The sequence below is a fragment of the Coregonus lavaretus genome, assembly GCF_964263955.1.
Source record: "Coregonus lavaretus genome assembly, chromosome: 1".
NCBI lineage: Eukaryota > Metazoa > Chordata > Actinopteri > Salmoniformes > Salmonidae > Coregonus > Coregonus lavaretus.
In genome coordinates this window covers 7,689,336-7,704,502 of record NC_139988.1, presented here as the reverse complement: position 1 = coordinate 7,704,502, position 15,167 = coordinate 7,689,336, and the positions used below count along the sequence as shown (strand labels likewise).

The 15,167-nt window shown below is 47.6% G+C and overlaps 1 protein-coding gene across 1 annotated transcript in view; it reads left to right on the top strand.

The window, feature by feature from the left end:
• The window catches only part of LOC311125580 (centrosomal protein of 170 kDa-like), a 72,621-nt gene that overhangs the window by 50,966 nt on the left and 6,488 nt on the right, over window positions 1-15,167 (top strand). The window contains 5 exon segments of the mRNA XM_084158416.1: window positions 3,739-4,376; window positions 6,300-6,434; window positions 9,656-9,791; window positions 9,957-11,489; window positions 12,145-12,195. Coding sequence (XP_084014542.1) covers window positions 3,739-4,376; window positions 6,300-6,434; window positions 9,656-9,791; window positions 9,957-11,489; window positions 12,145-12,195 — 2,493 coding nt within the window.

Here is a 15,167-nt window from a genome sequence, read left to right as displayed (position 1 = left end):
AAAGGTCACTTATATTAAATAGTGTCAGTTTATGTAATTCTATAAAGGTCCCCAGCCTGAAGCAAATATAAGTCCAACCCTCCTGTGTACTGTATATCAGTGACAGAGACACACCCTTATGACTCTCTATGTACAACCTACCACTCTGATTCTAGTGATTCTTCATACTTAAATCTCTCAGCCCTCCATGTGGTCCTCTGTAGCTCAGCTGGTAGAGCACGGCGCTTGTAACGCCAAGGTAGTGGGTTCGATCCCCGGGACCACCCATACACAAAATTGTATGCACACATGACTGTAAGTTGCTTTGGATAAAAGCGTCTGCTAAATGGCATATTATTATTATTTACAGTAAACCGAGAGAGACTAGACTCAGCAGTCAGAATTTTCTGCCACATTTGCTACTTCCTCAGGATTAGTCCCCAGCCGTCTCCCAGCTCTGACACCCATTGACTGAGCTTTGCATGGATGGCACAGTAGGCTACCTGTGTGCCTGCCTGCCTGCCTGCCTGTCTGCCTGCCTGCCTGCCTGCCTCCCCATTCTCCATTCTGCCTGCCTAAGGCACTCATTTTCTGCTGTACACCAAGGAGCCAAGCCACATCCATCCCATCTCCTTAATGATTCATCCACATAGTTGTGCTTTTCCTTTGTTTCATATTTTAATTGGAGCCTGGACACTATCTCTGTCTGGTAATGCACTTTTCAGGTAGGTCTCTCTCTCTCTCTCTCTCTCTCTCTCTCTCTCTCTCTCTCTCTCTCTCTCTCTCTCTCTCTCTCTCTCTCTCTCTCTCTCTCTCTCTCTCTCTCTCTCTCTCTCTCTCTCTCTCTCTCTCTCTCTCGCTCTCTCTCTCTCTCTCTCTCTCTCTCTCTGTGTGTACCTCTTCTAACTGCTGAGTATGGTCATTTTGCTGTGTGACGCTGTTTGAAAGAACTCAGGAGAGAGTGCTACTCTTTGGAGCTGGCTAATTAAATGGGTGCTAATTTGTGGTGTGCGATAACTGTGTCTGGGGGGTGGGGTGCAGACAGAGTGGAATAAATGGAGATTTATGAAGCACATAGCACATATAAAGGTGAAGTCAGAGGCTGAGCTACACTACATACTGTTTTAGGCTCCTGTTTATTCTGAAGCTGTACCTTCCAGAGGCTGTTGTGGGAGTCTAGCTGTGGGATCAAGGGGAGGGAGAAACAGGGGTCGGTGTTGAGGTTGGAGTTCTCGTGCTGCAGGCGGTCAGGACTGTGAGCTTTGGAGGTGTGTGAGGCATGCTCAGTGGTGCTCAGTGCAGCCATCAGCCCCAGGGACAGAGAACTCTGTGTGTGAAGCAGGTTCAGTGCAGCCATCAGCCCCAGGGACAGAGAGCTGTGTGTGTGTGAAGCATGCTCAGTGCAGCCATCAGCCCCAGAGACAGAGAGCTGTGTGTGTGTGAAGCATGCTCTGTGCAGCCATCAGCCCCAGAGACAGAGAGCTGTGTGTGTGTGAAGCATGCTCAGTGCAGCCATCAGCCCCAGGGACAGAGAGCTGTGTGTGTGTGTGTGGACGGGAAAGCAAGACGAGCCTGAAGCTGCTGAGTGTTAATATTCATGTTCTCAGGTGGGTCTCTGAAACACAATGGATGGAGAGGGGGCCGGTCGGTGCATGGGGACCGCTTGAAGATACTGTGTAGCTTTTACACTACAGAGTAAGGGTTAACTTTGTTGTTTGTGACGTAAATGAACCAACAGGTTAATAACTGTTAAACGTGGTTTTAGTCTCTGTTAACCTGTTTGTGTTGTGAATGTTGTGTGTTTTAAAACTGTGATGGAGATTTGACATTTGACAGTTGTCTGTGTGTTAGAGTGTTTACTCTGCTGTGCTGTATACTATGGTTAACTGTTGTTTTGTTGACTGTCTTCTACATTTTATATTACAGTTAACTATGTTATTTGTCGGTAAATTGTATATAGTATGTATAAGCTAGAAGTAGAAGCCTAAGTGTTGTTGTCCATTAGTTTACTCCAAATTAGGGGAGGGATGGTAGGGTTAGGGGAACATAATAAAGAAGGGAAAATTATATATACAGCACCAGTCAAAGGTTTGGACACACCTACATATTCATTATTTTTACTATTTTCTACATTGTAGAATAATAGTGAAGACATCACAACTATGAAATAACACATATGGAATCATGTAGTAACCAAAAAAGTGTTAAACAAATCAAAATATATTTTAGATTTTAGATTCTTCAAAGTAGCCACCCTTTGCCTTGATGATAGCATTGCACACTCTTGGCACTCTCTCAACCAGCTTCACCTGGAATGCTTCTCCAACAGTCTTGAAGGAGTTCCCACATATGCTGCGCACTTGTTGGCTGCTTTTCCTTCACTCTGCGGTCCAACTCATCCTAAACCATCTCAATTGGGTTGAGGTCGGGTGATTGTGGAGGCCAGGTCATCTGATGCAGCACTCCATCACTCTCCTTCTTGGTCAAATAGCCCTTACACAGCCTGGAGGTGTGTTGGGTCATTGTCCTGCTGAAAAAAAAATGATAGTCCCACTAAGCGTAAACCAGATGGGATGGCGTATCGCTGCAGAATGCTGTGGTAGCCATGCTGGTAAAGTCTGCCTTGAATTCTAAAAACCATCACACCTCCTCCTCCATGCTTCACGGTGGTAACCACACATGCAGAGATCATCCGTTCACCTACTCTGCGTCTCACAAAGACACGGCGGTTGGAACCAAAAATCTCAAATTTGGACTCATCAGACCAAAGGACAGATTTCCACCGGTCTAATGTCCATTGCTCGTGTTTCTTGACTCAAGCATGTCTCATCTTATTATTGGTGTCCTTTAGTAGTGGTTTCTTTGCAGCAATTCGACCACGAAGGCCTGATTCACGCAGTCTCCTCTGAACAGTTGATGTTGAGATGTGTCTGTTACTTGAACTCTATGAAGCATTAATTTGGGCTGCAATTTCTGAGGCTGGTAACTCTAATTAACTTATCCTATGCAGCAGAGGTAACTCTGGGTCTTCCTTTCCTGTGGCGGTCCTTATGAGAGTCAGTTTCAAAATAGCGCTTGATGGTTTTTGCGACTGCACTTGAAGAAACTTCTTGAAATTTAGTAGAGTTAACTGTGTTGATTGTCTCTGCACTGTGTAGTAGAGTTAACTGTGTTGTTTTTGCTAGATGTGTCTGTGTGCTGTGTGTGATGAGGTGGCGTGGAGGAGATGCAGTCTGACTCATGTGGGGCCGGCGGGGTTGGTCATTCAGAGACAGGCAGCGCTGTGAGGCTCCTAACAGACTGTTTGTCTGCTGCTGCATGAAAGGCCTCTGTCTCCAGAGTGGCCTGGTGATTTCTGTCTCTGAACCCACCACTGTCAGGTCTGATTGCATGCTCTGAGCCCCCGCTAAAGAATACTCCCTTCCTTCACCTGCTCCACCCTCAAACCTCCTCCTCTCTCCCCCTTCCTTCTCCTACTCCAGCCTCCAACCCCTTCCTCTCTCCCCCTTCCTTCTCCTACTCCACCCTCCAACCCCCTCCTCTCTCCCCCTCTACCCACTGAGGAGGCAGGGCTAGTAGTACTGTGGCTGGGTGAATTCTGGAGACATTAGATTCCATCATAGAGGGCTATGGAGGTCTATCTGTCCATCTCTCTCTAGGTCATGATTAGCAGTTGAAAGGTCAGATGTTATAGGTTGTGTGTTTCCTGTATGTGCAGTAACTCAGGTCTGTGCTTTCCTCCTGTCTTGGTCCTCCCAGGCAGCAAGCATGAGGACGGTACCCAGAGTGACTCTGAGAACGGGATTGGCCTGCACTGCGACAGCCGGCGTCTGGCTGTGGAGGAGAGGCTGAGGTCGGCGCAGGGAGGACAGGGGGGTCAGGGAGGACAGGGAGGACAGAGGGGTCAGGGGGGCCGGACCAACAGGACTACTTTCATGATCGAATTCTACGACGATGACAACCCCCGCAAGCGACGCTCCTACTCCTTCTCCCAGACTGCACCGCTGCTCAGGGGCGCGGCCGGGGAGGCTCTGTGCCCCACACCCCCCTCCCACTCTAAGGCCCCCACCATGACCACAGCCAGTGACTTCAGTAAGGCCCCGTTATCAGCGGCCCTGATAGCGGGAGCCCCCACGGCCGCTCGAGTGCTGATGAAGCAGCGGTCTGAGGACCACAGCATAGGGAGGAGCTCGGTCAGTACAGGCCACATGACCACTGAGCCCAGCCCCAGTGAGGAGGGTCAGAGGACCCCTCGGTCCCAGGGGGACAGGGAGCAGGAGGACAGGGAGCAGGAGGACAGGGAGCAGGAGGACAACCAGAGTGATAAGGGAACCTACACCATCGAGCTGGAGAACCGCAACCCTGAGGAGGAGGAGGCAAGGCGCATGATAGACAAGGTATGGTCAGCTTTCTGATGTATATTCACAGTCAGCTCAAGGATTTATCATTGTGGGTTGGGTTGCTGTGAAAAACGTAAGGAATACGAATGTTATTTTATTTTTTATATTATCTGAATTGCATGTAGGAAAGCTGACTTGGTTTGAATGTAAGAATGGCCAAGTTCTACGTGTCTTGAATTAACGTAATTTAATTAACTTTATTGAGCAGGGCATTCAAAGGGCATGTTATTTTTCTTCAGTTTTCTGAAATATCCGCCCACTAAGCATGCTGAGCATTTGAGCTGTAATGATCTGTCATAATGATTTATTACATCGCTATTTTCCAAATGAAAAGCATTTGACTATGTCCTCTGATCCTCTGTGACCCATGGGTAAAGGGAAATTGGATTTCATTTTGTAATGTATTTCATTTCCAACTGAATGTGGTCATTACGAGACTATTTAAAATACAATTACAATATGTAATCTAAAAATCCTTTCAAATTTTTGTACACTGAAGGTCTTGATCAGACACTTTAACTAATACACACATTTTCAATGGTATAGAAATAAAGAGATGTTACTGTTAGGATTAGGAAATGATATGTCTCACCCTGAGATGGAGATCTATTTCCCTCAAGTCTCTCTGTTCTAATTAGGATTAGCTCATTTGAACAGCCATACACATTGAGAGTGGGCTATCATACACTCTTAGAAAAAAGGTGCTATCTAGAACCTAAAAGGGTTCTTCGGCTGTCCCCATAGGAGAACCCTTTTTGGCTGGCACATTCCAGTGTAACAGCTGCCATCATTAAAAAACACAATTAAAACCACATAAGACTCATTCATAAATCCTTTAAAGGAATAATCCACTCAAAAATTATATTTTTGTATTTTTTTCATTAGTCCACTGTTCATACAGTCCCAAAATGTGTTGCATGTCAGCAATCAAGCTGTCAAGATATAGGACTTTCAAAAAGTAAATTTGAACTTGCCACATCATCATGCGTTTTTCATCATATGATGCATTTTGCATCATCATGTGGCAAGTTACAATTAGCTTTTTGAAAGTCCAATATCTTGAAAACTTGATTGCTGACATGCAAAACATTTTGGGACTGTACCCCTTTAAAGAACCCTTTTGGGTTCCCTTTCCACAGAGGGTTCTACATAAAACCAAAAAGGGTTCTACCTTGAACCAAAAAGAGTTATCCTATTGGGACAGCCAAATAACCCTTTTGGAAGCTTTTTTCTAAGAGTGTAGTGCTCAGTCTGATCACAGCATGCCATGTTACATACTGCTGTAGAGCAAATCTAATGGGCTCCAAATGGCATTTTGAGGCTCACCATCAAGCTCTCTCCATGATTCGATAGTGCTCCAGGGATTTGCTCATGTTACAACTACCTGCATGCTTTCTCATGCTGAATGAAAATATTTCTAAAAGGGAAAGTCTCGGAAGTAGAGAAGGGTTTACTGCTGGGGCGGGGCTAAAGATTCCCCCAAATAAACTCAGTTTAAACTCTTAAACATGTAGCCCTGATATGTAACATTTGAATTCATTAAACATGTGTATGGGACTTAAAATATGGTATTTGGGGCCTGGATTGAGGGGAGTGGGTTGGGGGGGGGCGGGCATTGGTTGTCAGTTTTATGTAGAGCTTAGACTGGGTAGTCTTCTCTTAACTAGAAGTGTGATTATGGTAATTCCTATAATTAGCTAACACACTAATTGGCACACTGCTCCCTGTCTTTCTACATGGCTGTAATGTGTGTTGTTTCCAGTGCCGTTACCATAGCACTGGCCTTGTGTGGATGTATGAAGTGTGTGGGGCAGTGCTTTAATCCAACTGGCCCTCATGTTGGTCCAATATCAGCCACCTTTGTCTATAGAGTAGACTACACTGAAAAGTAATGTAGCCCTTTATTACCTTGATACTCAGGTGTTTGGGGTGGAGCAGAACCAGGATCCGTCTGTCTCAGGACCAGTAGAACTCCAACAGGGAAGAGGAGGAGGGAAGGAGAGGAAGGCCACAGAGACGGGAGAAAGTGTGAAACCAAGCTGCCTTCCATCCAAGGTAAAACACCCCTTCCATAGAGACAATAATGATTACACCCAATCTCATCATCTCATCATAGTCACCAGGCTACCAAAACCTGATAGCATGTATCCCATTCAGTGACGTGATGCTTGAGAAATGGAACCATCACTGAGATTCATTATTATGGCCCTGACATACTTGGGTAGAGTCACTCGCTGTCTCTTTCCCTGACCCTCAGATTCCTTCTCAGGGACGGGACAGCCTCTGAAGACCATTGTTTTAATTTTCTGAGGAGAATGATGCACAAACCACCCACTGGACACACAGTGGTTGAATCAATGTTGTTTCCACGTATTGTCAATGAAATTACGTGGAACCAGTGTGGAATAGACGTTGAATTTGACGTCTGTGCCCAGTGGGCAGGAATGAGAGGCAGAGATCACAAAAAGTAACAAATGCTAGTGCTGATTTCCTCATAACAGAGCAAAAGAAGCCTGTCTAAAGAGGCCTATGTATACTGAACAAAAATATAAACGCAACATGCAACAATTCATAGAAGGAAATCAGTCAATTGAAATAAATTCATTAGGCCCTAATCTCTGGATTTCACATGACTGGGCAGGGGCGCAGCCATGGGCGGGCCTGGGAGGGCATAGGCCCACCCACTGGGGAGCCAGGCCCAGCCAATCGGAATGAGTTTTCCCCCACAAAATGGCTTTATTACAGACAGAAATACACCTCAGCACCCCGCCTCCCCTCAGACGATCCCGCAGTTGCAGAAGCCGGATGTGAAGGTCCTGGGCTGGCGTTGTTACACGTGGTCTGTGGTTGTGAGGCTGGTTGGACGTATTGCCAAATTCTCTTAAACAACATTGGAGGCGGCTTATGGCAGAGAAATTAACATTCAATTCTCTGGCAACAGCTCGGTTGGACATTCCTGCAGTCAGCATGCCAATTGAACACTCTCTAAAAACTTGAGACATCTGTGGCATTGTGTTGTGTGAGAAAACTGCACATTTTAGAGTGGCTTTTTATTGTCCCCAGCACAAGGTGCACCTGTATAATGATTATGCTGTTTAATCAGCTTCTTGATATGCCACACCTGTCAGGTGGATGGAGCATCTTGGCAAAGGATAAATGCTAACTAACAGGGATGTAAACACAATTTGAGAGAAATAAGCTTTTTGTGCATATAGAACATTTCTGGGACCTTTTATTTCAGCTCATGAAGCATGGGACCAACACTTTACAGGTTGCGTTTATATTTTTGTTCAGTATATTTACAGTTGACCAGTTTCTCACAGGAGGATAATAATCCTGCAGCAACAGGAAATGTGAATTATTGTGTGGATTATAATGAATGGACATTTTTGTAGGAGTTTATACATTTTTAGTTGGTGCAAAGGAAGTCTGACATTTTAAAGTGGAAATTACAAACTTTAGAATCCTTTTTAAAACGTGAATGCCCTACAGAAAATGTCCTGCAACAACAGGGTGATCAAATTAATATCATACATCTGTACTATAAACATAGGAAAGCAAGAGCTCCAGATTGCATTAAGATGACTCTGTTGGAAGGGGAGTAGTGGAGTGTCAGCCAAGCACTCCCCGCTTCCTTGTTATTCACAGAGTAGGCCACTCAGTGTCTGACCTAGTTCATAGAGAGATGAGAAAGGATGCTCTGTCCCCTCCTGGCAAGTTCTATACAAGCACAAGGGGAGGAAGGAGACTGTATATAGTCTACAACAGTCTAGTATAGTCCACAATAGTCTAGTATAGTCTACAATGGTATAGTATAGTCTACAACAGTCTGGTATAGTCTACAACAGTATGGTATAGTCCACAACAGTCTAGTATAGTCTACAACAGTATGGTATAGTCCACAACAGTCTAGTATAGTCCACAACAGTCTAGTATAGTCCACGACAGTCTAGTATAGTCTACAATAGTCTACAACAGTCTAGTATAGTCTACAACAGTCTGGTATAGTCCACAACAGTCTAGTATAGTCTACAACAGTCTAGTATAGTCTACAACCGTCTGGTATAGTCTACAACAGTCTAGTATAGTATACGACAGTCTAGTATAGTCTACAACAGTCTAGTATAGTCTACAACAGTCTAGTATAGTCTACAACAGTCTGGTATAGTCTACAACAGTCTGGTATAGTCCACAACAGTCTAGTATAGTCCACAACAGTCTAGTATAGTCTACAACAGTCTAGTATAGTCTACGACAGTCTAGTATAGTCTACGACAGTCTAGTATAGTCTACAACCGTCTGGTATAGTCTACAACAGTCTAGTATAGTATACGACAGTCTAGTATAGTCTACAACAGTCTAGTATAGTCTACAACAGTCTAGTATAGTCTACAACAGTCTAGTATAGTCTACAACAGTCTAGTATAGTCTACAACAGTCTAGTATAGTCTAGTACAGTCTACAACAGTCTAGTACAGTCTACAACAGTCTAGTATAGTCTACAAAGTCTATCTGATGTATATTGGGATCCATTTGTGGTCGGTGCCGTTTAAGATGAGGGAGGACGATCATTTATTTTTTATGAACATGGCCTTATTTCTATTACAGCATATTGGATGACTGTCATTCATATTCCATTCACCCAGTTCAATGTAACATCGATAGGTTTAGGCTACGACATGATACTCAAATCTTCCCTATACACATCATAAGGTTGCTACAACCTAGCCTATGAATGAAAGTTTACAACGTAGGTGCACACAGGTTGAGAGAAAGATTTGAGGTATTTAGCGCCTCCATCATTCCTTCAATTCTGACCAGTTTCCCAGTCCCTGCTGATGAAAAACATCCCCACAGCATGATGCTGCCACCACCATGCTTCACTGTGGGCGGCCCTCTCTTGGCAGGTTTGTTGTAGTGCCATATTATTTCAATTTTTTAATAATAGATTTAATGGTGCTCCGTGGGATGTTCAAAGTTTCTGATATTTTTTTATAACCCAACCCTGATCTGTACTTCTCCACAACTTGAATATGATAACTCCTCAGGCTCATCACTTAAACATAAGACCATTCGGAAGTGAACGAATGGCAGAAGAGTTGTCGTCTGTGTTCTCCGCTACATGTGAATACTCCCTCCAGCTCTAGGTGGCCAGTAGCAGCGATCCGGTTGATTTGCTAGGTTAACTGTAGTCTTTTCCCACAGCCGCTGTTTCTCTAAATGAGTCTGACAAGAGACTAGGCTAACTGTGTCTGCGCTCTCTTCTCTCCTGTCAGAGTATGTCTGAGGACCCGGTGGCAGTGGGCAGTAGTCACTGGGTGTCTCAGTGGGCCAGTCCAGCTGCTAACAACACCAGAACCGACCCAGAGGGGTCTGGTGCGGAGTCACCTGCCTTCGTCCATCACCAGAGAGGTACAGTAGGGCTCCTATATTTACCAAAATCAGGCTAATGTGGATCTGCATCAGTCTTAGCTAAGGTGTATTTTCTTCACATAATGGCACTAAATTACTATGGTTGAGTTGGGTGCAATATTTATTTAATTTGATTAAGAAATGTAGCTTTACTATTTCTTCCAGAAGCGGATGCCTTTGAGTCGGGCGTGTCCATCCGAAGCGCCAGCTCTGCCACCTCCAGTCTCACCGAGCGTAAACGCAGGACCCTCCCCCAGCTCCCCATCGACGACCCCCGGGCCAAGCCAGGGAAGAGCTTGTGTGGCCTGGGCCTGCATCGCTCAGAGATCGGGGAGAAACAGGACACGGAGCCCCAGGAGAAGGAGAGGCAGGTGGAGCATAAAGGAGTCGGGGCGTGCTTCACCTCCATAGAGGAGGGGGATATGATGAACCAGACCAAGGCCCCGCTACAGGCATCCTCCAAGCCCTCTCTCAGACCTATGAGCAGCAGTGAGAAGAGGTCAGAGGAGAGGAGGAGGCGGGCGGAGGACAGGATTCAGCACCATAGCAAAGGAGGAGGGGACGGGGGGGAGAGGTCAGGGGTCAAGCCCCTGGTCCGCCAGGGCAGCTTCACCATCGAGAAGCCCAGTGGTGTGGTGCCCATCGAGCTGATCCCTCGGATCAAAGGTGGTGCCGGTGCCCTGGGCCACGAGCGCAGCATGGACACAGCCACCCTGCTGAAGGACACAGAGGCTGTCATGGCCTTCCTGGAGGCCAAGCTGAGGGACGAGAACAAGCTGGACAGAGCCAAACGGGCAGGCTCCATCTCCCCTGAGTCAGACGTGGACACGGCCAGCACCTACAGCCAGGCAGCAGGAGAGGGAGAGAAGAAAGCAGCCCACCAGAAACGCCGCTCCCTCAGCAGCCTGCACAAGGAGAAGAGCCACCTGAGCTCATCCTCCAAAACCGCTGCCAGCACCAACGCCCGCGAGCGCCTGGAGAGAAAAACCAAAACTAGCCGGCCAGATGCCCGCCGCTCCGTCCAGCCTGCCTCCTCGCGGGCACGCCAACCCTCCCAGGACCTCACAGATGACGACCAGACCTCTTCCTTCCCCATCTCTGACATCCTCTCCTCTGACCAGGAGAGTTTGTATAGTCGCTCGCACGGCCGCAGCCACTTCACCTCTACTGATGACCTGCTACATTCCAAACTGGAGGCCAAATCCAGCAGCAAGACCAGCTCCAGTAAGACCAGTAAGACCCTCCAGGCCGCCACAGCTTCCTCCCTGGGGAAACAGGCCTCTCTGCCCCAGCCACGGCCTACCAGAACCTCCCTGCTCCGCCGGGCCCGGCTGGGGGACACATCCGACACGGACCTGCCCGATACAGACAGGATGTCTGTGGCCTCCGAGGTGTCCACCACCAGTTCCACATCCAAGCCTCCATCCGGTCGTAAAACCACCTCGCGGCTAGACATGCTGGCCCAGCCCAGGAGGACGCGGCTGGGCTCCATCTCTGCCCGTAGTGACTCAGAGTGTATAGTGGGCCGGAGCAACACCTCCTCCCCTCGCCTGTCTGCAGAGACCGCCCTGCGCCTGGGCCTCCGCTCCTCCACCCCCACCGACAACAAACTGGCTCATCGCATGAGGGCCAACAGTGTGTCCAAGCTGACCGAGGCCAAGGCCAGAATCAGCTCCTCCGTCCACAGCACTCCCTCAGGTGAGATCATGTTCTCATCTCCTTGTTCATGTGTGTGTTGTGGTCAGTGTTTGTCCTTGTCCGTGTGTGTGTTGTGGTCAGTATTTGTCCTTGTCCGTGTGTGTGTTGTGGTCAGTGTTTGTCCTTGTCCATGTGTGTGTTGTGGTCAGTGTTTGCCCTTGTCTCTGTGTGTGTTGTGGTCAGTGTTTGTCCTTGTCCGTGTGTGTGTTGTGGTCAGTATTTGTCCTTGTCCGTGTGTGTGTTGTGGTCAGTGTTTGTCCTTGTCCATGTGTGTGTTGTGGTCAGTGTTTGCCCTTGTCTCTGTGTGTGTTGTGGTCAGTGTTTGTCCTTGTCCATGTGTGTGTTGTGGTCAGTGTTTGTCCTTGTCTCTGTGTGTGTTGTGGTCAGTGTTTGTCCTTGTCTCTGTGTGTGTTGTGGTCAGTGTTTGTCCTTGTCCGTGTGTTGTGGTCAGTGTTTGTCCTTGTCCATGTGTGTGTTGTGGTCAGTATTTGTCCTTGTCCGTGTGTGTGTTGTGGTCAGTGTTTGTCCTTGTCCGTGTGTGTGTTGTGGTCAGTATTTGTCCTTGTCTCTGTGTGTGTTGTGGTCAGTATTTGTCCTTGTCTCTGTGTGTGTTGTGGTCAGTGTAAATCACTCTCATTGTCTGAGTCCTGTTCAGAGAGCCCTCAGCCTGAGCCTGAGCCTGACCCTTCAGAGGAGGAGCTCATGGGTACTGTACCAAAGAGAGCTCTGTGTGTTTAGTGTGTGTGTGTGGTGTGGTGGTGTTTAGTGTGTGTGTGTGTGTGTGATGTGGTGGTGTTTAGTGTGTGCTCCCTCCCCTCAATCTGCCACTACAATGATGAGCCTAATGCTGTACTCCAACCTTAAAACTTATTGGAACTGTCTAAGTCAGTTAGACTTAGTTAGCCTAAACCAGGGCTCTCCAACCCTGTTCCCGGAGAGCTACCGTCCTGTAGGTTTTCACTCCAACCCTGTTCCCGGGGAGCTACCGTCCTGTAGGTTTTCACTCCAACCCTGTTCCCGGAGAGCTACCGTCCTGTAGGTTTTCACTCCAACCCTGTTCCCGGAGAGCTACCGTCCTGTAGGTTTTCACTCCAACCCTGTTCCCGGAGAGCTACCGTCCTGTAGGTTTTCACTCCAACCCTGTTCCCGGAGAGCTACCGTCCTGTAGGTTTTCCACTCCAACCCTGTTCCCGGAGAGCTACCGTCCTGTAGGTTTTCACTCCAACCCTGTACCCGGGGAGCTACCGTCCTGTAGGTTTTCACTCCAACCCTGTTCCCGGGGAGCTACCGTCCTGTAGGTTTTCACTCCAACCCTGTTCCCGGGGAGCTACCGTCCTGTAGGTTTTCACTCCAACCCTGTTCCCGGGGAGCTACCGTCCTGTAGGTTTTCACTCCAACCCTGTTCCCGGAGAGCTACCGTCCTGTAGGTTTTCACTCCAACCCTGTTCCCGGAGAGCTACCGTCCTGTAGGTTTTCCACTCCAACCCTGTTCCCGGAGAGCTACCGTCCTGTAGGTTTTCACTCCAACCCTGTACCCGGAGAGCTACCGTCCTGTAGGTTTTCACTCCAACCCTGTTCCCGGAGAGCTACCGTCCTGTAGGTTTTCACTCCAACCCTGTTCCCGGAGAGCTACCGTCCTGTAGGTTTTCACTCCAACCCTGTACCCGGAGAGCTACCGTCCTGTAGGTTTTCACTCCAACCCTGTTCCCGGAGAGCTACCGTCCTGTAGGTTTTCACTCCAACCCTGTTCCCGGAGAGCTACCGTCCTGTAGGTTTTCACTCCAACCCTGTTCCCGGAGAGATACCGTCCTGTAGGTTTTCACTCCAACCCTGTTCCCGGAGAGCTACCGTCCTGTAGGTTTTCACTCCAACCCTGTTCCCGGAGAGCTACCGTCCTGTAGGTTTTCACTCCAACCCTGTTCCCGGAGAGCTACCGTCCTGTAGGTTTTCACTCCAACCCTGTTCCCGGAGAGCTACCGTCCTGTAGGTTTTCACTCCAACCCTGTTCCCGGAGAGCTACCGTCCTGTAGGTTCACTCCAACCCTGTTCCTGGAGAGCTACCGTCCTGTAGGTTTTCACTTCAACTCTAATCTAGCACACCTGATTCTAATAATTAGCTGGTTGATAAGCTGAACCAGGTTAGTTACAACTGGGGTTGGAGCGAAAACCTACAGGAGGGTTGCTCTCCAGGAACAGGGTTGGAGAGCCCTGATCTAAATACTATGGCCACAAGTTTCAAATTGGCTAGAAGTGACATTGTTATTGGCCAAAAGCTGACTGATCTTTTAGTGAATATTAATTGGCGATACAGAGCCAAACAGATTAAGCCACTTGTTACTGAGGGAATCTAACCTCATTGCTGATGCAAGACATGAGCAATGTTGTGATCAGCACTGGGCTCTGTTGTTTAGGGACTTGTCATGTAGTTATTAATATGTTATTACAGTGAATCCAATTGATATATTTGAAATCTAGAGAGAGTGCATTTGGTCAACACTGTCCAGGATACATTTGGCGCAGAGGTGAGTTTGTAAGAAACAATGGCTTAATATGTTCTCCAAGATGTCCATCCCTTCCTGTTTGATGCTTGGGTAAGGGGGCACCAGATGACCATCCCTTCCTGTTTGATGCTTGGGTAATGGGGGCCAGATGATCATCCCTTCCTGTTTGATGCTTGGGTAATGGGGCGCCAGATGACCATCCCTTCCTGTTTGATGCTTGGGTAATGGGGCGCCAGATGACCATCCCTTCCTGTTTGATGCTTGGGTAATGGGGCGCCAGATGACCATCCCTTCCTGTTTGGGTAATGGGGCGCAAGATGACCATCCCTTCCTGTTTGATGCTTGGGTAATGGGGCGCAAGATGACCATCCCTTCCTGTTTGATGCTTGGGTAATGGGGCGCCAGATGACCATCCCTTCCTGTTTGATGCTTGGGTAATGGGGCGCCAGATGACCATCCCTTCCTGTTTGATGTTTGGGTAATGGGGCGCAAGATGACCATCCCTTCCTGTTTGATGCTTGGGTAATGGGGCGCAAGATGACCATCCCTTCCTGTTTGATGCTTGGGTAATGGGGCGCCAGATGACCATCCCATCCTGTTTGATGCTTGGGTAATGGGGCGCCAGATGACCATCCCTTCCTGTTTGATGCTTGGGTAATGGGGCGCCAGATGACCATCCCTTCCTGTTTGATGCTTGGGTAATGGGGCGCCAGATGTCCATCCCTTCCTGTTTGATGCTTGGGTAATTTTTATTTATTTTTTACCTTTATTTAACCAGGTAAGCCAGTTGAGAACAAGTTCTCATTTACAACTGCGACTTGGCCAAGATAAAGCAAAGCAGTGCGATAAAAACAACAACACAGAGTTACATATGGGGTAAAACAAAACATAGAGTCAAAAATACTACAGAAAATATATATACAGTGTGTGCAAATGTAGCAAGTTATGGAGGTAAGGCAATAAATAGGCTATAGTGCAAAATAATTACAATTAGTATTAACACTGGAATGATAGATGTGCAAGAGATGATGTGCAAATAGAGATACTGGGGTACAAATGAGCAAAATAAATAACAATATAGGGATGAGGTAGTTGGGCGGGCTAATTTCAGATGGGCTGTGTACAGGTGCAGTGATCGGTAAGGTGCTCTGACAACTGATGCTTAAAGTTAGTGAGG